Source organism: Lepidochelys kempii, chromosome 7, assembly GCF_965140265.1.
Source record: "Lepidochelys kempii isolate rLepKem1 chromosome 7, rLepKem1.hap2, whole genome shotgun sequence".
NCBI lineage: Eukaryota > Metazoa > Chordata > Testudines > Cheloniidae > Lepidochelys > Lepidochelys kempii.
In genome coordinates this window covers 43,035,484-43,060,452 of record NC_133262.1, presented here as the reverse complement: position 1 = coordinate 43,060,452, position 24,969 = coordinate 43,035,484, and the positions used below count along the sequence as shown (strand labels likewise).

General features: G+C 42.1%; 1 protein-coding gene across 1 annotated transcript in view; it reads right to left on the bottom strand.

The window, feature by feature from the left end:
• Positions 1 to 24,969, bottom strand: part of LOC140914485 (musculoskeletal embryonic nuclear protein 1-like) — a 124,591-nt gene that overhangs the window by 26,072 nt on the left and 73,550 nt on the right. The window contains exons 3-4 of the mRNA XM_073352404.1: positions 20,320 to 20,415; positions 15,617 to 15,738 (exon numbers count right to left, since the gene is read on the bottom strand). Coding sequence (XP_073208505.1) covers positions 15,617 to 15,738; positions 20,320 to 20,415 — 218 coding nt within the window. The remainder of the gene's footprint in view (positions 1 to 15,616; positions 15,739 to 20,319; positions 20,416 to 24,969) is intronic.

Here is a 24,969-nt window from a genome sequence, read left to right as displayed (position 1 = left end):
AAAATTTTAATTTTGTTCAGAGCTTCCTGCAAGCTCATCAGGATATATCTTCGTTGCACCGATTAATGTAAATCATAAAAAGTGAAATAATTTTGCTGTACCCCAGGTAAGGTACTGTATAATGAATACCAAGCAAATTATTGATTGCTCTGGAATTAGAACAGTCATACAAATATTCCAACAGAAAAAGTATATAGCCTGATATAACTACAGCATAACTGAACATACCTGGTTGCAGCTGAGATAAGAGTGGAGTGTCTGACAAAACAGTCAGGTGAATTTTAACCAGCATCACAATATCACCAAAATTTGACAACTCAGAAGTGCTTTACTAACACTTCATTTAAAACAAAGTTTTTCCACAGATTTCACCATTCACTTTCAATAAAAAAACTTTTAGAGCATCAAATATGGCTTAATATTTAAGTCTGTGAATAAAGCGCAATGGAAATTCAAATGCCTTTATACAGCTGTAATGCAGAATGGACCATGGCTATGTCTTTTTCCAGAAAGCTATTGAAAGATATACAGCAAATAGTCTTGAGTTTTACACTTTGCTCTTGAAATTCCACAGCAGGCAGAAATTGATTTTTCAGCCTAGACCAGCTTTTCCCAGAAAAATTTCACCAGGAGATGTTCCTAGAGTGCTACAATTTGAATATACTGGTTTTAAGGTGTTTATTTTTGGTAATGTAAGGCTTCAGTTATACAGACCCAAGTCTGAAAGTTTGAAAACTCTGAGTGAAGGTTCCCCAGATCATGTTTCTCCATCTGCCATGTAACTATGAATTTTCCAGAGATGTGGGGTTTGAGTTAAGACTGAAATTAACAATGAATTCCCAGACTTTCAAACTTTTCTTTTATTAGTATTTTCTAATTTTTCCTTCGCTATATAAGTGCTATGAAAAAAACAAAATTAAAGCCTTAGACACAGAGTTGCTATTGAGGCTTTAAAATCCATTCTGGGGTCTCTAAATTTTGAAAGTTACAGCAATTGAAATCAGGTTTCAGAGTAACAGCCGTGTTAGTCTGTATTCGCAAAAAGAAAAGGAGTACTTGTGGCACCTTAGAGACTAACCAATTTATTTGAGCATAAGCTTTCGTGAGCTATAGCTCACTACATCCGATGAAGTGAGCTGTAGCTCACGAAAGCTTATGCTCAAATAAATTGGTTAGTCTCTAAGGTGCCACAAGTACTCCTTTTCTTTTTTCAATTGAAATCAGGTCCCATGTACTCTGATCCCACACCATGGAATTTGATACCATTATACCTCAGAGTACACAAAACCTTGGTTATAGTTAACATAAATAATAAAAACCTACTAGTGGTAAAAAAAGGTGCTAGCAAATGTCATTCTATCAAATTTGATGTCACAGTTAGGAAATGCAACTATTTAGGGACAGATTAGAGGTAGACTTTTGAAACCCGGCTGCATTTAATAAATTAAATCTGACTCAGTTTTGGATATGGTCTGTCAAACTTTCAAAACTATCTTTCACCATTATTATAGAAATAGTTTTAAAATTATGGATTTCATGGAAAAAATAATATTACTATGTGTCCTCTAGAAAGTTACGCAGAAAATTTTCTTGAGTATCTACATTTTCAAAGATGAGGAAAGAACTCAAATTAAAAGTCAACCCAGAAAAGTGGTTTAAAAAACACACTAAGTATGGAGCTCTAGAATTCTTAGCATTTTTCAAGACCTGTGACAATATTAATTTATTTTGATCTTAAAAACATCTTGCAGGCCCTCAGAATTTAAATATTCTGTAAAATGTAAAGAAGTTATGAAGCCATGTAAAAATTCTGCTGCCCGAAAGAAGCAGAGCCAGATTTACTACTAATTATTATAGACTAATACAGATAATGTATAACATCATCTGAAAAAATCCTAAGTCCTAAACAACGACATAGACCAACATTTTCTTGGGAAAGCTTGAAAACAGAAAATTGAATTTGTGGACAGTATCTGACAGTATCTGACAGTTTATCAATAGCAAGGAAACCACTTGTATAAAAAGAAAATTCTAAAATACAATGCTCATATAGCCAAGAGATGACTTTTCATATCTACTGCTTTTCCACTAAGAGCATCTGAAATTAATCAGATTTAGTGACCCATCAAGGTAGATGAGAGCTCACAGAAACCGCACTGAATTAGAATGGAGAGAAACCAGCTTTTCTTCCCATTCCCCACAAGAGATAGAGCCTTAAAGATTCAAGTTAAAATAAGTTTCAGAGTAGCAGCCGTGTTAGTCTGTATTCACAAAAAGAAAAAAAGTACTTGTGGCACCTTAGAGACTAACCTATTAGTCTCTAACGTGCCACAAGTACTCCTTTTCTTTAAGTTAAAATAATTCATTGACCTGCTCCAAGGTAGACTAGGAGAAAAGCATAAACCTATTTTATGATGATCTCACTCTTATTTCTGGAGGCTCCAGGGCTAGGAACAAATGGATACATTTAGAGAGAGTAATATTTCCATTGTCTGAACAAAACACTTGCATTTGTGCCATTTAGATGAAAAAAACAGAATAATGGCATTGCTTTCAGAGCTAGGGGAAAGAACAAGTCCTGGCTATTACCTAGACTGGTATATAAAATACAGTTCAGTGTTAAAATAGAAAAATCGAGGTCTGATGGCACTCTCTTATTGTTGATAATCTTGCTGAGTGGAGACCCTATGGTAATGTTCTCTTTTTGGTGAAGATTCTAGAGAAGGTGGTGTCACAACTGTGGCAATATTTTGAGTCCTCAGATTTTTTTTTGATTCTGTTCACCTGCTTTTAGATGTAGGTATGGAACAGATACTGCACAGTTTCTCTGGTTGAGTCTCCTGCCGATGAATGAAAATAAAGTGCACATATTCATTCTTTTAGGTTGATCAGTGGCCTTGGAGTAATCTTGACTGAGGTATTGATGTGGCTGCAGACTCTGCCATGGGCAAGTCAGTCTTGCAATGGCTCTATTCACAAGGATAGGCTCCAGATAGTAGTGTTAGGTAAGTGCTCGTCTACTCTAGGCTGTTTCATGTAGCGTATCATAGGGTTCTGTTCTCTCACCCCTCCTATTCAAGGTATATTTATGAGACTGTGGGAAATCTGCACTTCCCCACCTGGCAATAGCATTTGAGATCAACTAAAATGAACACATTACCCTTTGGTTTAACTGGAAGGGTACCTGCACTGAGTAATCTGCTTCCTTTATTGGTGAATTCTGTTGACTGTCAGGTCATATCCATCTGTTCCCTGCAGGCTATTTCTGGGGAGTGGGATAAGCAGATGTGTGGAGTGAATGAAGATTTTGAGGGTTATGTGGAGAGAGGGTCTTAGTCTTTGAACACTGGCCCTAACTTTCACTGTAGTTTTATAAAGATTATAAATCATCTAGTGTGCTAGGCAGGATACTTGGGATGCCCTAGATATACAATGTATCTGTGTATGAGCAAAATAGACTGCTGTTTAACATTAATATATAAAATGAGGTAGGATCTGAGGTTTAAAATATGGAAAGTTTTTCAATCTTAACATTATCTTTGTGTTTCAAGTACAGTGCATAACAAGTTGTTACAAGGAGGAGGGTGAAAAATTGTTCTCAACCTCTGAGGATAGAACAAGAATCAATGCGCTTAAATTGCAGCAAGGGAGGCTTGGGTTGGACATTAGGAAAAACTTCCTGTCAGGGTCGTTAAGCACTGGTATAAATGACCTAGGAAAGTTGTGGAATCTCCGATATTGGAGAATTTTAAGAACAGATTAGACAAACACCTCTCAGGAATGGTCTAATTATTACTTAGTCCTGATTAGAGTGCAGGGGATTGGCTAGATCTATCAAGGGCCCTTCCAGTTCTACGTGTCTGATTTTTTGGTCATAGGTACATAGTTTGAATTGATAACATCTGAGTAACAATGCTACCACTAATTACCGAGCCAGAAGTGTGGCTCTTTACAATGCAAGGCTCCTCCCGATACAGACAACTATGCCTTTGTAAAATTCTCAGTCATGGGAAGGAGTAGAACATTACCATATGATATGGGGCCACATTTCCTTTTAATCATTAAAACAATTAATTTGATGCTTATGAAAGTGAAGGGTTATTAACAATGCTAGTAAGAGAAATAACAAAAAGCAGACTAATCGCAAACTCCCTGCCCATCTCTGGCAGTGCATCTCACTGCTATCCTGCAACACACTATTACCAAGTCACACATTTCAAGAGCAATGAGCAACAAGCAAATTCAGTATTTATCTATAATGGTTAGGATAAGATCAATTTAATTTGCTTGTGGAGAGAATAAAAGAACACAAACTGATTGTAGAAAGAGAGAACTGGTTTGCTTCAGGGATTTGACAACATTACAAAACCTATGTCATGCAACTCCAGAGAAGAGAAAGGAAAAAAACTACCTTACAATCAATGGTGTATACATTAAATTAGGAAGATCTCCTTAAATAAACTAACACATTTTAACAGAAGTGGTAGTTACCTGTAACATCAACATACTCTGAAGAACACAAATTATAACTAGAGTAAATCAAATTATAGTTTGATTTCCTGAACGCACTGGAGTGCTTTGCAGGCTAAGAAGTTAAAGCAAGCAGAGACAACAGGATAAGATTTAAGTTAGAAACATGGTCATTTTTACTAAGTTATTCTAGACACCTGTTGTCTATTCAGAGCAATTTAAGAAGTATAACATCACAAGGATGGGGAGAACGTTTTGGTACTTGAGATACAGGAATAGGTTCTTCTCAGTGTGAATTTCAGCTGTTTCTCCTGCCTTTTTATGCTCAAATGAATTTTAAATGGTTTTGTGCTTTACATTTATTTCATATTAAAAGCTTGACTTCTAACTTACTGTATTTGCAAAAAGAAAAGGAGTACTTGTGGCACCTTAGAGACTAACCAATTTATTTGAGCATGAGCTTTCGTGAGCTACAGCTCACTTCATCGGATGCATGCCGTGGAAACTGCAGCAGACTTTTTTTATACACAGAGAATATGAAAAAATACCTCCTCCCACCCCACTGTCCTGCTGGTAATAGCTTATCTAAAGTGATCATCAGGTGGGCCATTTCCAGCACAAATCCAGGTTCTCACCCTCCACCCCCCCACACAAATTCACTCTCCTGCTGGTGATAGCCCATCCAAAGTGACAACTCTTTACACAATGTGCATGATAATAAAGTTGGGCAGAACGCCACTAGCCGTCACCTTCAGCCCCCAACTAAAACCCCTCCAACGCATTAGTAAGGATCTACAACCTATCCTAAAGGATGACCCAACACTCTCACAAATCTTGGGAGACAGGCCAGTCCTTGCCTACAGACAGCCCCGCAACCTGAAGCAAATACTCACCAACAACCACATACCACACAACAGAACCACTAACCCAGGAACTTATCCTTGCAACAAAGCCCGTTGCCAATTGTGCCCACATATCTATTCAGGGGACACCATCACAGGGCCTAATAACATCAGCCACACTATCAGAGGCTCGTATACCTGCACATCCACCAATGTGATATATGCCATCATGTGCCAGCAATGCCCCTCTGCCATGTACATTGGTCAAACTGGACAGTCTCTACATAAAAGAATAAATGGACACAAATCAGATGTCAAGAATTATAACATTCATAAACCAGTCGGAGAACACTTCAATCTCTCTGGTCACGCAATCACAGACACAAAGGTAGCTATCTTAAAACAAAAAAACTTCAAATCCAGACTCCAGCGAGAAACTGCTGAATTGGAATTCATTTGCAAATTGGATACTATTAATTTAGGCTTAAATAGAGACTGGGAGTGGCTAAGTCATTATGCAAGGTAGCCTATTTCCTCTTGTTTTTTCCTACCCCCCCCCCCCCCAGATGTTCTGGTTTAACTTGGATTTAAACTTGGAGAGTGGTCAGTTTGGGTGAGCTATTACCAGCAGGAGAGTGAGTTTGTGTGTGTATGGGGGTGGGGGGGATGTGAGAAAACCTGGATTTGTGCTGGAAATGGCCCACCTTAATTATGCACATTGTAGGGAGAATGGTCACTTTGGATGAGCTATTACCAGCAGGATAGTGAGTTTGTGTGTGTGGTTTTTGGGAGGGGCGTGAGAGAACCTGGATTTGTGCAGGAAATGGCCCAACTTTATTATCATGCACATTGTGTAAAGAGTTGTCACTTTGGATGGGCTATCACCAGCAGGAGAGTGAATTTGTGTGGGGGGGGTGGAGGGTGAGAAAACCTGGATTTGTGCTGGAAATGGCCCACCTGATGATCACTTTAGATAAGCTATTACCAGCAGGACAGTGGGGTGGGAGGAGGTATTTTTTCATATTCTCTGTGTATAAATAAAGTCTGCTGCAGTTTCCACGGCATGCATCCGATGAAGTGAGCTGTAGCTCACGAAAGCTCATGCTCAAATAAATTGGTTAGTCTCTAAGGTGCCACAAGTACTCCTTTTCTTTTTGCGAATACAGACTAACACGGCTGTTACTCTGAAACCTGTCATTACTGTATTTGAAAACACAGAGAATGTTAAGATTCAAAAACTACAATGAGTAACTATTCTTGGGGCATAGTCATGCAGTTTTATTTATAAAGCACCATACACATCTAATCTGCTGTATAAACAGTAGCCACTTCTGAACATAAAAAATTCTGTTATCAGTCCTTTCTTAAAACTATCCTCCATATAAAGACAGACTGTCAATAAAAGCAGTAGGAGTGCTATTTCTGTGGGACATCTCAAGTAACGAATCACGAGGGATCAAGTAACAGGGCTAAGAAAGGAGATGATCTCATAGCAAGAACTAACATGAGAATGATTATATAGTTTCTAGAAATACAAACAGCACAGGACAGTGTCATTAGTTAGTTCAGGCAGAGAAGAGAGCCCTGGTTTTTATTTATACTTGCAATCAAGATGAAAACATTCTCTTCAGAGGAAAGAAGTTCCTTTGCCTACCTCCAGAGAAATCTTTCAGTAAAATATCGAGGTTCTTGCTCACAGTTCTAGGTCTCCCTTAGAGGATTTTTAGTAGGAAAATCTGAGACCCCCAATAAGCTTGTGTGTGTGAAAAATATACATTCAAATTTCTTAAATTTACCTTTGAACATTAAAAATACATGACACTAACTACTGAGTGCAGTTTAGTTCATATTTATGTAATCAGTTTTTTTTAAATAGACATGTGATTTATCCTTTTTAGAGAGGTTTTACGTTTCTTCCACATTAAGACCACAAATTGTAGACCAAATGCTTTGTCATTAAGATTAAAAACATCTTCTAAAATGTCACCACAATGTTCGGTGGGAACATCACTCTACCTTCATTATGGACAAAAATATCCAAGCATACAATGACTAGCTGAGTTAAAGGAATCAAATCTTATTTGTACAACAATAATAATTTTTCAGGTGTAACAACTAGTTAACTATATACAGAATGTTTCCACCATATCAACAGAAATAGTTGTTTACAGCACAATTTTTTTGTAATGGCACTTATGATAGCTTAGTACAAAAGACAAACTAAATTCGGAGGATCTGGAAAAAATGATTGTCAACTTGCAACATTAGGAATCACAGGGCAAGAAAACAGATGAGATGCACATGAATAAAAAGATGCAAAAGCTTAAACACAGAAAGTCACCAGAAACTTCTTTTAAGAGCTACCTGAAGTAAAAGATAATCAGATTTTGCAGGCATCAGTTATAGGTACCCAGCTGGAGAAGAACTGCCTGACAAATGAATTTGACGAGAAGCACTCTTAGTTTTCCTAAATGAAATTAAATGTGAATGACAACGATATACTGAAATACTGAAATGGTCCTGGTTCCACAATGGGACAGATAAAAATGATGTTATGTTAGTTATCCTGATCTGAGGAACATGGCTATAGATGCCTAAAAATGATGAAGTAAAAATTGTTTTTGAAAGGGATACGCTAACTTGAAATGTACAGAATTTACAAAATGAGTTAAAAGTAGTTTCAGGAATTCTCCCCACCAACTTTTATGATTTTGAATAATAGTTTCCGATTTTAAAAATAGTCTTTGTTTGAAATAGGAGAAACTGACTGACTACACAAGGGAAAATAGTGAAAATGAATATATAGCAAGTACTATCAGATGCAGAAAGTAGAGAGAGATTTCTCTCTCCCTAATTCTTTGAGCTGCAGTAAGCTTACTTATTTGTAACATTAGTAGGTCAACAATAGTATTTCAGTTTGAAAAATAAGTTGATTGTGTCCCCTTAAGAGAGACTATAGTTATCAGTGACTATGTGGGCAGAAAGGCCTTGACTTAGAGGCCATGAGCTCAACCCAAGGGACTGAAACTTTTGATCCTACTCAGGTCTAGGTGACCGCTAAGTTGCTTACTTTTCCAGCAGAGATGTGAGTTCATCATGGAGTGTATTCTTCTAGGACACAAAAGCAGTTCAATTAAAACTTAAGGTGGAGAGTACAACTGAACAAAGGTGTTTCTGACAAAAACCAGATGCCTAACAACCACAACTCAATTGGGTATTCTTGTTTTAATAGAAAGTATGGAGCTAGTTCAGTGATGTGCATACCTGAAAAGTGGGTGTATGAATGGAGAGAATGTTGATATACCCATGTATATCAACATACTGACTAATTTCTGGAAATATTCACAAACAAGAAATGCTGGCTAGTAGATATTTAAGGTGTTTAAGTCCTAAGAGGGATTACTACTAAACTTTGGAGGATGGAGTTCTAACTTCTGTTACATCAACACAATCCCAGTCATATCACTGGGGTTACAGAGATGAGCTGGGTTTCCCAAGTTAGATAAAAGTACGTAGATAGAAAAAATTTCCTTCCTTCAACATCAAAACCTAAGGTGAGGCTTATTTCAGTGGCACAGGTTCTCTTTTGTGAAGATTTGCCATGTGGTATATGCATGTCCAAAATACAAGAAAAAATGCATATACCACATGGCAAATCTTCACAAAATATTGCATATTAAAATAAAGGGCCTTTCTGGAATTTTAAATAGGCAACATAGGGTATGATTTACAGTGTGAATATGTAACTGAACTGCAAGTTTTCTTTAGCACTAAATAGTTGTGTCTAGAAATACTCCATATGTAATAAAATTTCAAGTTTAACTGCACTGAGAAGTCAATTAAGACCAATGCTTCAAAGTATCTAGGGACTTGAGAACGTGAACCACCATTACAGGAAGCCTAAAGGACAAAGATCAACTCAATCTAAGAATGGGTTTATTGCAGAACCAATATGTTGTTCCACTGCGCTGTGAGTTTGGCAGCATTTTTATTATAAACATCTGACATTAGGATTTACCACTAGAAAACCCTTTGTTTGGAGTTAGTCATAAAATTCATAAGTCTCCTGACACTTGTATTTCACAAGGTCATTTAATTTTTTGTGCGCCTTTTCATTAATCACCTGTTTTTAAAAAAAATCATATGGTAGTTACAGTACTTTCCAAAACTTGTTATTCTGTGTTAAAGCACAGAGAATTTAATTTAATTAAAAGTTATTATTCAACCATGCATAATTCTTTTCTACATTATTTGTAAAGCATCTGTACTGAGTGTTAGCTCTGAAACTTGGCTAGAAGATTCCCAATCCTTGATCTTTAAATGTGGGTGGCTTAGTTAAGTTAAGGCTTCAAGTTCAATTGATCTTTGACTGCAACCTACACAAAATGATCTTGTAAAATCAAAACTGTGTTGAATATTTTGGAAGACTAGCTATTTTTTTTTGTCTAGTAAGTTTTCTTTATATTTTACAAAAAGGGTAATACTTTGCAGACAGGCTTCCATTTGTATTGTATACCATGCTAACTGAGTTTTAAGTTTTTTTAAATAAGGAAAAAGTTGTTTATTAGGTGTTCTCTTGTAATACCGTAGGTATAGCAACCAATTAAAAAACTGTAAAGGGATTGTGGCAGAGCACCGGCCATGCCTCGGAGGGTACTGGGCTTCTAGGTGCTTAGGGCTTCAGGTGATCTGATTAGTCTGTTTCTTTTGATTGCTCCTAATCAGTTCTTGATTGCTTCCAGGTGTCTTATGGAGTCTGCCTGAATTAATTGCTTCTAGCACCTTCCTGACTGCTCTGCAGTAGCCTCTGCTTTGGTTACTCATGAAACAGAAAACTATTCATCCAGTGTGTTTCCCTCTACCAGACTCCTGCACCAACTGGTCTGGGTCTGTCACATATCCCTCCCCCCTGCTCAAAAGCAAGGGGATGGGCGGCTTGGGACAACATAAAGTGCACACGTGACAAACCATCGGCATTGCCATGGCGGCTCCTTGCTCTATGTTGCATGTGGAACACGAAAGGTTGGAGGGACAAGAACCACCTAGTTACCCTGGAGTTCTTCTTCTTGTTTCACTGCATCCATTGAAGTGGGGCCTGGTCAGTCACAAGGACAAATCTACACCCAAGCAGGTAATAACGTTATGCTTCCATGGCCCATTTAACAGTGAGGCACTCCCTCTCAACCACTACATATTTTTGTTCCCTCGGAAGGAGTTTCCTGCTGAGGTAGAGTATTAGGTGCTCCTCCTCCCTGACCATCTGCCAGAGGACGGCCTCTCACCCCACCTCGGATACATCTGTTTGTAGGATGAATTCCATGGTGAAATCCAGGGCTACCCATACAGGGTTACTGCACAGGCTAGTCCGTAGGTCTGCGAATGCCCTCGCTGCTGCATCCAACCATCTGACTGGATCAGGGCCACAGGCCTTCACTAAGTCCATTAGGGGACTTGCCCTTGTGGCAAAATGGGGGATGAAATGCCGGTAATACCCCACCACTAGGAATGTTAGGACCTGCTTCTTATGACTCGGCTGGGGCCAATTTTGGATGGCCTCAAACTTATTCAGCTGGGGTTTTACCAGACCTTTTCCTACCACATAGCCAACATATTTGGCCTCCGTGAACCCTATGGCGCACTTGACAGGGTTTGCCATAAGGCCAGCTCACCTGAAGGTATCAAGGACTGCCCCCACCTTCAAGTGGGTTTCCCAGTCTGGGGTATGAATAACCACATCATCCAGGTAGGCCACAGCATACCTGGCATGGGGGCGCAATAGCTTGTCCATGAGGCACTGAAACGTAGCTGGAGCCCCATGTAGTCCAAAAGGAAGGACAGTGTATTGGAAAAGACACTCTGGTGTAGAGAACGCCATCTTTTCCTTTGTGTCTTTGGCTAGGGGAATCTGCCAGTACCCTTTTGTCAAGTCTAGGGTCATCAAATACCAGGCATTACCCAGACGGTCCACTAGTTTGTCTATGCGAGGTATGGGTTATACATCAAACTGGGATATCTCAGTCAGTCGGCGGAAGTCGTTGCAGAACCTTGTGGTGCCATCAGGTTTGGGCAACACCACTATCGGGCTGGACCACTAACTGTGGGATTCTTTGATGATCCCCATCTCCAGTGTTTGTTTTACTTCTGCTTTTATTTCCTTCCTTTTGGCTGCTGGTACCTGGTAGGGCCTCATTGTTACTCTGGCCCCAGGGTTCGTGACGATGTGGTGATATGTCTCGTTTGTGCGACCTGGCTTTGTCGAGAATACATCTGGATGATCATCTCAAATACCTCCTTCTTCTGGACTGGCGTTAAATTGGGACACACCCTCACCTGTTCAGGGATTTTGTCCACTGGGTACAGGTCTTCTCGAACAGCTGCACATGCCTCTCAGGCATGCCAGGGTTTCAGAAGGTTGACATGGTATATATTTGCTCTAGTTTTCTATGTCCTGGTTGTCGCACCTTGTAATTTACAACCCACCCACCCCCGCCCCCCCACAGCTTCAGCTATTTCGTAGGGTCCTTCCCACTGGGCCAATAGCTTACTTTCTGCCACGGGTACTAGTGCCACTACTCGGATGCCAGGTTGAAACTGCCAAACTTTGGCTTGACAGTTGTAGTAAGCTCGCTGGGCCTCTTGGGCCTTTTCTAGGTGCTCCCTCACTATGGGAGTGACCCAGGCTATCCGGTCCCTCATTTGTAGCACATGCTCTATTTCGTTCTTCCCCTCACTGGGTTCCTCCTCCCGAGTTTCCTTGGGTATGTCCAACATGCCTCAGGGGTGGCGTCCATACAATAGCTCAAAGCGGGAGAATCCCGTGGAAGCTTGGGGAACCTCATGGATGGCGAACATGAGGTATGGCAGTAGGTTGTCCCAATCTTTCCCATCCTTGCTTACCACCTTTTTTTTATCAAGGCCTTGAGGTTCCGGTTAAATCTTTCCACCAGACCATCGGTTTGTGGGTGGTAAACCGAGGTCCGCAGGGTCTGGACATGGAGCAGGAAACACAGGTCCTTCATTGGCTTGGACATGAACAGTGTTCCTTGGTCCTGTGAGGATTTCTTTTGGTAGCCCTACCCAGGTGAAGATTTCCACAAGTACTTTGGCACTGCTCTTGGAGGCTGTGTTTCGTAGGGGGACAGCTTCTGGATACCTGGGTGCACAGTCTAGGATGACAAGCACATACTGGTGGCCTCGGGTCATCTTCTCTAGCAGCCCCACTAGATCCATGGCGATCCGCTCAAATGGAACTTCAATGATCGACAGGGGTACCAAAGGGGCTCTTAGATGTGGAGGAGGGCTGCACAATTGACATTCGGGACAGGAGGTGTAGTACTGCCGGACATCCTCATGTCTCCTCGGCCAGAAGAACCTGAGCAAGATTCGCACCTGGGTTTTCTCCACCCCCAGGTGTCCTCCAAAAAGGTGACTGCGGGGAAGGTTTAATATTGCCCTCTGGTGTTTTCAGGGTACTAGGAGCTGGTGTATCTTTTGTCCTGCATGCGCACGACCCTGTACAGGAGGTCCTTCTTGATTATGAAGTATGAGTTTTTACTGCTACGGGTACCCCATCTATCTTGGCCACCTCCTTCCTGGCACTCTCATACCTTGAGTCCTCCACTGGTCCCGTCCAAAAGTTGCCCCCTGGGACTTATGAGCTGGAACTCTGAGGGATCTTCTTCTACCCTCTAGCTGGCTCTGTGGGGTTGGGGTTGGAACCAGTTTCTGAACCTGCCTGTGTCTTGGGGTCCTTCCTTTTAGTAGCCCAACTCTGCTCATCTATACAGGTGGCCCTTTGTCCTTGTAGAAGGATTCGGGTACCCAAGGCCTTGGCAGCCCTTCTTTCCCTTTTTGTGTTCCGGCCTCCCCCGTGGGCGGGGAATAGTTCCTGGGATACTTCCATGAACACTGGGGGAGAACATTCTGCTGTGGAGGCCTTCCTCAGTTTGGGGAGCTCCTCTTCCTCCCACCCCTCCCAAGTTTCCAAACCTGGGAAAAATCTCTTCTGATGAGCACAGGATAGGAGAGCTGTGGGACCACCCCTGCTTTCACCTTGTGACATTTCCCTGAACTTCTAGCTTTACTGGTATGATGGGGTAGTAGCTAACAGTCCCATGGACACGTTACCCCTGTATGTTTAGCTTGCGTTAACTTGCTGAGCTTGACTAGTTTACCTGAGATCAGGGTGATAGTGCTCCCGAATCTATGAGCACCACCGTTTCTACCCCATCCACTTTTACTGGCCTTGTATATTTGTGGGGGGTGACTGCGACCCCCACAAGGTTGAGGAGGGAGCATGGGCCACTCCAGTCCACGAGATTACACTGCATGTGCTCTTCGAGGTTGGGGCACTGGGCTGCCATGCCTAACACAGCTCTCCACACCCGTAAGACCTATAATTGCTTCTCCTATCCCACGGATTAGGAGGTTTAGGCTCGGGGTTTCCCCCACCCAATCCATTCCCATCCTCCTGGAGTCCCATCTGGTCTTCGGCCTCTCTCTTCTTCCACCTAAGGGTCCCTGGTCACCTGAACCCCTGGGGTTGGCGTTAGTCGCTTGTCTCGTATGGGGCCTTCCCTAGGTAGATGGGTCAATTCCCTGGCCATCAATTGTCTCTCTACCAGCACGACTGTTTCATCGTAGGTGGACGGGTTGTGCTTGCCTACCCACGTACAAAGGTCTTGCATAGTCTCCGCATAAATTCGTCTATGACCAACGTCTCCAAAACTTTCTCTGAGCTGCATGCCTTAGGCTGTAGCCACTTCCGAGCAAGGTGCATTAGATCTAACAGCTGAGACCTTGGTGGCTTGCTCTCCTGGTACTTCCAATCATGGAACTTCTGGGCCCGTAGGGCTGCCATCACGCCTGATCAGGCCAGGAACTCTGTCCTCAGCCGGGGTAGCTAGCTGCATCCCCGGCAGGCAGATCAAAATGGGCCTTCCGGGCTTCTCCGCACAGAAAAGAGGTGAGAATATTGGCCCACTGGTCCTGTGGCCACGCCTCACGCTGAGCAATTCTTTCAAAAGACAGGAGATGTCATCCCTGGCCATCATTTCTGGTAGACAGCCTGTTGCCCTTGACGTTTGTGTCCCTCTGGGCCCTTGGGTTTGGTTGGAGAGGGTCTTTAGTTGGTCCACTACCTCTCAGAGGAGAACTCGATCTTGGGCGGCTTGGTTCACTAACAACTGGTTGGTTTCTTGTTGTAACTGGGAAGATTCCTGCACTGCCATCCCTTGTATCCACGTAGCCTCCTGCTGGGCTGCTGTGGCTTGTACCAGAGCTTTCACCAATTCCTCCATTGTGGTGAGGGCACATTGACCCTTAAAAAAACCAACAAAAAAACCAACCAACTCCCCAGTGCACCTTCCCCCCTCCCTCCCCCGACCCCGCCGTGCTGTGACCAAGAATCCCACTTTTCACACCAGTTGTGCCAGAGCACCAGCCTTGCCTTGTGGGGTTCTGCACTTCTAGGTGGTTGCCTCAGAGGCTTGCTGTGACCCTCAGTGTAGCCTCTCTCCCCTCCTAGAAGGGTGGGTTACAGTTTACTGAATCACCTTCATCATTAGCCAGTCAACAGATTCGGTGTAAGAACCCTCTTTAGTCCCTGTCTTCCTTCTCAGAGAGCGTTTGTGTGTGTGGACACTGGGGGGAACCCGCGCCCACCTTCTTCTCCGGGTTCCAGCCCAGGGACCCTAATTGGCAGCAGAAACAGGTAGTTTTCCTATACTACCAGAGCTATAGCCCTTCCCTGTGCTACTTCCCCAAACAGCCCCTCCTAGCACTCTCCTTGGTACCTGACCACGCTTGTTCTCCCGGGTCTTTTACTGTACACCTTCTTTCTCCCAATCTTCCCACAACACACCTTCCTACTCCCAGCTCCTAGCAGCCGGCCTCTCTGAAGGGGCTTCCTTTTAAACTAGTCCCAGATGGTTCTAAACGGGCTTCAGGTGATCTGATTACCCTGTTTCCTTTAATTGCTTCTAATCAGTTCTTAATTGATTCCGGGTGTCTTATGGAGTCTGCCTGAATTAATTGCTTCTAGCACCTTCCTGACTGTTCTGCAGTAGCCTCTGCCTTGGTCACTCAGGAAACAGAAAACTATTCATCCAGTGTGTTTTCCTTCTATCAGACTCCTGAACCCAACCAGTCTGCGTCTGTCATAGGATGCTAGTCAAGTGTTAGACTTGACTATTACACACCCGTTTGTGTAATAATGTTTAACTGACCATCTTTAAAAGCAAGTGCAGTGTCACTGCAAGACTCTACTCTTCAATTCATTTAGTTGCAAGAATAGAAATATTTACCATATTCACCAAAGCGAAGGGACTCCCATTGCTGCCATTCCACAATGCTGCTGACTGCGCGCACACCAGCGTAGATTAGCAGCATCCCTAAGGTGGCATCCAGCAAGAAGTTTATAAGGTACCTGGAAGGGGGGAGAAAGTACAGAAGAGAAAACCATGAGCATGGTTTTTTCCCCCTGGAGTTAGCGGGCATCATATTACTGCAACTGACAAAGGGTAAATTTGCTTGCCTCTCTAAAAGGCCAGCATCACTATGAGATTTTAAAAACTTGAACAGTTATGTATTTGCTCCCATTTCTTATCCGAGATTTTAAACAGTTTTATAACTACCCCACTACTAGTATTTGTCCTTCAAGTTAAATGTTAAATGAAGCTCCATGTATTTCTGTGTACAAACTCCAATTTGCATTTTATGTCCTCAAGTTAAAACCAACTTCATCTTCCCACTCTCATTTCTCTATTTGGAAAGACTTCATTTAAGTGGAGCCAGAGAACAACATCTTATTTTAAAAACATCTTGTTTCTTATATAGCTTGGGAAACAGCTCAAAATGAAAAAAAAAAGTCAAACTCATTCCAGTCATGGAAAATATGGACTTGCTGCATGTGGATGTTAAAGGAAGGCACAGCTCTTACATACGTGAGATGCTGCAGCCATCAGTTTTTCTACTGAAAAGTAATGCTTGTAGACCCAGCTATGAACAGCCCGGTGCTGAATACAAAACATGTATGGTGTAATAACTATAGAATACAAATGTAAAGTAATTCCACCAAACATTAGACTGGACTGATTTATTTCCACCAAGTCAATTACTGTATATAACCATTCTGAATATGTTAATTGTACGTATCTTCAGAAAGACTGTCTAAATCCCCTTTTCTTTTTAATATATATAACTATTTCAATCGTTATATAGTTGCTACTCTACTGTTAAGTTGTTTTAAAAGAAACTTTTGGCTGTATGGTATACACCAAAAGCTAAAGGGATTATTATGGAATTTAAGTGAATCATGAGTTATATCTTCACCAGAATGTCACATTGACTTACAAGATGTTCTGGTATCTCATTTGCTAATCACTCTTGGTTGAACAAGGTAACAGCTCAGGTGCTACCAGTGACATGACATTAAACTGTTCTTTTAAAGGCCACATTGGGTTGAAAATTTTTAACATGAATACTTGAAGCCAGTCAGGGGTCTTGATGGTAACTCTTTGTACTGCTACCTGGGATTCGTGCTTCCATGTGGATGGTGTGCCCAAGTAGAAAGGGTGACAACATTGTCTGTTTTACTTGCACATCTGCAGGAGGAAAACTGGTGTCTCAGAGGAAGCTATTGGCACTCTTTAGTGCAGGGGTGGGCAAACTACGGCCCGTGGGCCGGATCTGGCCCGTCAGGGCTCTGGATCCGGCCCACGGGATTGCCCCCCATGGTGCTGCAGGCCCCGCGCTGCTCTCAGAAGCAGCTGGCACCACGTCCCTGTGGCCTGGGGGATGGGAGGGGAGGGAGAAGAGGCAGAGGGCTCCATGCATTGCCCTTGCCTCCAGGCACCGCCCCCCCCCAGCTCCCATTGGCCGGGAACAGGGAACCATGGCCAATGGGAGCTTCAGGGGAGGTACCTAGAGGTGCAGCAAGGGCAGCACGCAGAGCCCTGTGCCCGCGCCCCACCGGGGCCACGCAGGGACATGGTGCTGGCCGCTTCCCAGATCGGTGTGATGTGGGGCCAGGGCAGGAGGGCAGGCAGGCAGCCTGCCCTGGTGCACACCTCCGCCACCCTGGAGCCACCTTAGGTAAGCGGCGCTGGGCCGGAGCCTGAACCCCTCCTGCACCCTGCCCCCCAACTCCCTGCTCTGAGCCCCCTGCCTGCATCTCACACATCCCCTGCCCCTTAGCCCCCTGCCCTGAGGCCCCCGCCATACCCCGCACCCCGACCCCCTGCCCTGCTCCCATCCACACATCTCCTGCACCCCTTCCCTGAGCCCCCTCCTGCCCTCCACACACCAACCTCCTTCTCTGAGCCCCTTCATACACCCACATCCCTCCTCTGCCTCAATCCCTTACCCTGAACTTGTTCCTGCACACCGCACCTCCTCCCACACCCTGCACTCCCTCCTGCACCCCAACCCCCTGCCCCAGCCCTGCATACAACTTCCCCACCCAGATCTGGCCCTCGGCCCAAAAAGTTTGCCCACCCCTGCTCTAGTGATTGGAAGAAAAGGGCTGTAGTGGTGAAATGGGTACTATTAGAAAGAGGAGATGGGGTGTAAAGGGTTAAAATGGTAGTCTCCCAAACTGAACAGTTTGGAGCCTCAACACCAGTTTTGGGATTCAGAAGAGGCTCAGCAAGAATATAAAAAGAAAGCAAAACTTCTGTTAACATGCCATTTTGCACCCAGGTCTTACACACACAGCTTTTTGTGCAGAATTGGTATTTCCATAATTATTTTTTTAAAATGTTAACACAACAACTCTGCTTCAAAATTATGATTAAGAGGACCATATAATCAATTTTTAAGTGTTTAGCAGAGGAACCAACAAGCAACACAAGTATCGCTAACACAAACCATTTTATTCCAAAGACCACAAGAGGTCACTGCAGTCCAAAGACTGGGAAAATATCTAGTAGGCTATATTATAGTGCAGTTGCTTGCTCCTTTCTAATTAAGTGTTTAAATTACAATCCTCCTTATCTTAAGGTATTTAAAATCTGCCCGTAAAGTTTGTTCAGGGATTTTAACTTGCAGCTCCCTGAATTCTGAGTACTAGTTTCTTGATGCCTTTTTGTACTCCCAGAAGTTAAAAATGACTCAGTTTAGGTGAAAAGAAAAGGAGTACTTGTGGCACCTTAGAGACTAACAAATTTATTTGAGCTTAAGCTTTCATGAGCTACAGCTCACTTCATCGGATTCCACTGAATGCACCCGACGAAGTGAGCTGTAGCTCACGAAAACTTATGCTCAAATAAATTGGTTAGTCTCTAAGGTGCCACAAGTACTCCTTTTCTTTTTGTGAATACAGACCAACATGGCTGCTACTCTGAAACCTGTATATACGTATGAGTAGGGTCCGACAATGTAAATCAACAATCCCTGTCTATGCTGTATTCTAATCATTCAGAGGTCAAAAGAAGATCCTATCATATACATGAATTGTAAACATGGGATATCTCAATAATCATCTTTCTTTAAAATGTACTGTGAATGGTGGAGGAACAAGCCATTGGCCTTACGTTAATTCGTATAACTAAGTTATATCTGAAACCTGTCAGTTTAGGTGGACAGCCTAATGTGACAAGATTCTGTCTCTGTCTCTTGCATTCCCACAAGATTAGGAGCTACAATTACACTGAAGTTTTTCATAATACCAGTCTATTTATAAGACTTTTTAAAGCTAAAACCTTGTGTAATTATTAGATAAAAATACAATGGCCTTCCAATAATAATTTCTTGATTTGCTATGTAGAGCCACCATTTCAAATCAACCGAGAACAGCCCACTGAACATGAGCTCAGAAGTTTCTAAGTAAGCAGTGTCCTTTGGTGCAGTGTGTGGAGCCAACCCTCTAGTTGGGACTCAAGAGTGTAAAATGCCGGTCCAAAATGATATGCTGTTAAAAGTGGCTTTACAGCACCCATTACCAGAAGAGTAAGCTGTTGGGCAGGAGCGCATTTCAAGAAAGACCCCAAACTCTCCTCCATTTCCTTCTGTAGCTGCTGGTAAAGACTCAGGAGCTCAAAATTGTCTCAAAGACATAAATCTTCAGAATTAACATAATGGAATTTATATGCATAGTCACAATGCTCAGAGCATGAGATTGCAAAATTAATGTTTTCTGAATTAGCCTCCTACATGCTGAGCAACATTTTTCAGCATTAACAGTGAAAGTAATACTGCATTTTAGAAAACAGACAGGAAAGCCATTATAAAATATCCTCAGACACCACTCTGACTTAATATTCATGCCTGACTGGATTAATGTAAGATTTTTGGAGTGTTTATGCATGATACTTATTGGAACCATAGTAGATTTTCTTAGCTCTCTAGGATCCCCTACTTCCTTGACCGCCTCCTCCCTCCCCCGACAACAGCCTTGTGTTACAACCTTTCCTTCTGTTAGGATGTGGTTTTTAACAATTAAAGTTAAGATTTTTTCAGTTATTTTTAGTAAAAGTCACGGACAGGTCGTGGACAATAAACAAGAATTCATAGAAGCCCACAACCTGTCTCTGAGTTTTCCTAAAAAATACGAGGGGATGGGGGGAAAAAGGACTGATGATCTCAGCCCACGGCACAGCTGCAGGGGCTGAAGCCGAAGAAGTCACAGAGGTTTGTTAAAGTCACCGAATCTGTGACCTCCATGACTAAATCATATCCTTATTAATGATACATTAATTTGGCAAGAGAGGAGGGGTGTGTGTGTGTGTGTGGGGTGATGTTTCCTTGGAGATACAAGGTGCTTTTCTCCCCACAATACAAGGCGTCAGGACACTCAATTGCCTCTCAATGATTCCCAGTTCACACTGACAAGGAAACGATACCAGAATTCTGATCCTCCATTAGTTATTCTTAAAATGTGAACTTTCAAAAACCCCTCATATAGTTCCTCAGATTCTTTTTCCAACCATCAACCCCCAATTAAACTGTCAATGAATCTCAGAAAAGATATTTCCCTAAAGAGTAGTTTACTCAAATTCACAGCACTCACAGTGAACAAGGGTCCTCTTCAGTTAGGTCTGATAAATACACATTTGCAAAGTGTATGAACAACATCCCTATGGCTTGTTTGGACGTATCTAAAAACCTGTATAAAATAAAAAGGATTGGATTTTGAAAAGTACTTACATTAAACAATCAAAATATAGTAGAACCTTGCTAATTCATACTAATTAGTCAGAGCCCAGTACTAATTATGGACTTTTTCAAATTACCAAGTCATAACACATTAATTTCTGACAAAGTGCAGTTTTAAATTTGTACTTTGTAATGTACCTGTTCTGAATAATATGAAACTTCACTATCACCTCCTTCTGTTATAATTTAAGCAGTGGGGAGAGGCTGCTAGTATTTTGTGTAGATTACAGAATAGCATTACAGTAACAGTAAAGAGATTAATAGAATTTTATAAACAAATATAGCACAGTCTTGCAAGAAATATTTTTTTATTTTTTATTTATGCATTTATAGCAGGTTTGTGGCAGAGCGAGGAATACAATTCAGATCATCTGGCCATTAGTTCTGCACTTTAACAGCTAGATAATGCTCCCTTCATCTAAAGTCTAGTTTATTAAAAAGCTGATGTTGATATTTTAGCCTGGAAGTAAATGGCTATACTGAATGTCAATTAATTTACAATATCTTCCATTGTTGTATGCAGTGTTGTTGTAGCCATGTTGATCCCAGGATATTAGAGAGCCAAGATGGGTGAGGTAATATTTTTTTTATTGAACCAACTTCTGATGGCGAGAGTGCCAACCTTTCGAGTTTACACAGAGCTCTTCCTCCTGAAAAGGTAACTTGAAGAACAAGGAACTTCTTTTGCTCACCATTTCATTCAGCAGCAGTTCTTATTCCCTATTTATTTAAAATAAAATATAGTCCAACAGAAGCTTTGCAATGAAGACAGTGTTTGTTTCTATATAGTACTTGTACAGGACGTGTGTGTTGCTGTTACTTTCTCCTCCTCTAGCAAGGAGTCAGCAGCACAGGTAGGAGCAGAAAATAAAAACATGCTCAACTGCCTTCTAACACCTGCACTTTCCTCCCACCCCACCACCTCCAAATAAATCAAACAGACTGGCCATTAATAGCGAGAGAAGGTGGGTGAAGTAATATCTTTTATTGGACCAACTTCTTTTGGTGATAGACAAGCTTTCAAGCTTACAGAGAGCTCTTCTTCCTCGAAAGCTTGTCTCGTCCACCAACAGAAGCTGGCTCAATAAAAGATATTACCTCATCCACCTTGTCTCAATTAAATTACAATGCAAGTTATACATCAAATATTACTGCCAAGTAGCAAACTAATTGAGAAAAAAGATCCCATCACTATGGAAAGTTTTAAAAATACGACTCCTTTACACTAGATACAGACTATGTCAGTGAGTCCAGATCAAGAACATTCTCTTTTCTTCTGCACAAAATTAGAGGGGTCAGTACACATTTTATTCACATCACGAAGTATGGGAAACATGTATCAAAACAGTGCATCTGGATGAGCTCTGTTCTCTCCTTTTGTTACTTAATATTTTTCTCCTTTTCTTTCATTGTCTATTGTTTCCTTTGCTGGCTTTTTGCATTAATTCAAAAAAATTTCTCCTTTTTAAAGACCAACACAGTGTTCTTGCCCTGTATTCTTGTCCCCTTCCTGGTTTTCTTGTCCCTTAGCTCTATTCTCTCATCTTCAGCACCAGATGCAGAGAGTTGAATGTAGGAACTGAGAAAACAGCAAGTTATCTACCTCATCAGCACCAACAAGTACCACACACATCAGCTGGGAAGTTTAGGAACTAGATGTTGTGTTTTAAAAATAGAAAACTACTTGCTGAGGGGCACCGACTAGGAATTTCAGCTCTAGATTAATTTCTAGTATGTGGGAAGCAAAGAGTTTTAGATTTTCAATGACTTTAAAGTTTAGGATTGGTCACTGGAAACAATATTTTAAAGTGCTGAAGCTCATTGCAATTCCTAATTTCTAGAACAATAGCACCTGATTCACATCAGCCTCAGCTGATACCAAACATTAAGGGAGATCAAGCTTACTTCATTATGAGATAGAAACATCAGAAGATCCAATGAACACTAGGTTAATCAGGCCTCAAAGCCATAGTCTTCAGCCAGGAAGGCATAAACAGACTTCCACTTTTTTGACGCTTCCATCTTTTGTATGATCTTGGCTAGCAGCAGAACAGGTGGGAAGTCACATAGGAAAGACATTGCCAAGCTTTGTGAGAGGTCACTCACCATCTCATATGGTGCACAAAGAGGCCACAGGGGACTACTGCTGTTTCCAGATGCCAAGTGGTCACCAGGTCAAACTGATTTACAATGGTGACCTTGCATCTGGAAACTGAAATGAAGTGCCCTGTGGCCTATGCGCCTTCCTACCTTTTCCATTGTTCCTGAGAGAGGAGAGAGTATATAATAGAACCTTGATCTCCACAGCCAATGTGATAATGCAGAGGGGATTGCAGGAATTACTGGACAGGTCTTGTGTTCATTGATGCATGTCTGTGCATGAGATCAGCATTCCCAGTACGCTCCAACAAAACTGCATTTTCTTCCATGACACCACTTTTCCTTTATGGCCATCTTCATCTTCTATTAATATTCTGTTGAAAAGAGACCTTGTACATAACCGCATTCACCCTAAGGCCAGGCCTATGACCGACTTCTCTGACATTGTATGTTTGTTTTTATCATGAATCCAAAGTACTCCAAGAACAATATCATAGTGTGCTGATTTTTCAGGTCTCTCTGTACAAAGCCCTGATCAGTAAAACTGTCCAGGCAGAAATAAAATAGAATTTTCTTCTTCCTTAAAGCTGGTATTAATACTACATTGATCCTGGAAGAGACCTGGAAGCACTAGCCAGAAGAAGTGGTAATGATCAAAGTTAAACAAAACAGCGACATCCATATGCAAAAAGAAAGCTGCCTGTGGGGTAATGATTGAAGCTGAAAAACGGTGACATCCATATGCAGAAAGGAAGAGTTGCCTCTGGGATGTAAAAATGGGAATTTCTTTCTACAGTGTCTGGCAGAAGCCAGGATTGTAAGTCTACTTTTCTGATTACTCTGAATAGCCTCAACTTCCCATAAAGTTTCCCATTGTAGCAATAAGAGCTGGGGACTGATTTGCATGAGCATCTGATCTCAGTGATGAAGGCCCCATATACCTACATGAAAGATGTGTCCTGCTCTCTTTTTCAGCAAGACACCCTTATGTCATAGGATTTCTAGTTGAGGGCTCATACTTGCAATACTGCGCACCCATGTTAGTACTGCTTGTGAAAGCATGTGAGGGCACTTAGTGTGTTTAATGGAAGGGCCTGTACAGTAAGGAGGCCATAGTTCAGGCAAAAAATCTTCCCCCTTTAGAAACAGTGACTCCCTGACAGTATGGGAGAATAGTCACTTGCCTGCAAGCCAGTTTTTCCCAATCTTGCCTGCCTCCTTTCTTGCTTGCGGGATGGAGGCAGAGGCAATACTGCCTGGGCTGTGGAGACTGTGCCTGTGGGTACATTTACACTACAATGAAGATATGATATTGCAACTTGTACAGGCCCACCCAAGATTGATGTATCTAGATCAAAGCTAAGGCGCAGCAGAACAGGCTAGCCACTTGGATATGTACCCAGTCCTTGTACTCAGGAGGCTAGCCCCGCTGCTGCTCCAGCTTCCATGGCTACACTCCCATCGTTGTTCAAGCTAACTTTAATCTAGCTAGATTAAAGCTAGCTCAGGTATGCTTACACAAGATGCAGTCACACCTCCCAGCTGCAAAGCAGACATACCGTGCATCTCTCTTGGCCTCTCCAATCCACCCTAGCTTCTTTTGTGCCCAGACTGGGTTGTGGGGGAACTGTATTCTTCCCACAGAGCTGGCCAACCTCCTCAACAAGACACTTGATTGGAGGGAGAGAGATGAAGCAGGAGGCCAAGATCTTTCCTTTTGCCAATGGTTTTCCCTTGGCCTAACTTATCTCCTGATGCCTGCAAAGACAACAGCTGTTGCAAATGCCTCCCAAGAAGAAGCAGCACTAAGAGGACAGTCTTTCCAAAGGCAAATGCAACCCCAAGACACTGCTGGAAATGAGATGGACAAGTTATTGAGTCAAAATATTATACAGAAATTTTAAATAGAAAGTTGACATTTCTCTTAGAAAAGCCCTGCAGCAGAATATCGGGCTGAGCCACATGTCACTGTGGAGGCAGACAAAACTGAAGGGAGCTTCAGTGGATACGACATTCCCCTGCTGCCAGTGAATGACAGATCTAGTTCTGTCCTCAAGCCGTAAGCAGGCTGAAGGAGCATACTAATGTATCTGGTGACCTTTGCACAATGAAGACTGATAAATAAGAAGGGGAAATTATATATAAGGAACACACTACATTCATTTTCAGAAGGGAAATCATGATCCTTTGGATGTAGGTTCCACCAGGTATATCTTACTTACTGAAGTCAAACTATTCCCATGCTGGCTGATGGAGAGGACCAGACTGGCTTCTTTCAATCATAACTCATCTGAAGTTTGCTTTAAGTCAGTATTTCATAGGCAACCAAATAATGAGTTAAAACTCTACAAAACAGTTCTCCAGGATCATATGATGAAACAAATAGCATATAAAATAGAGAATT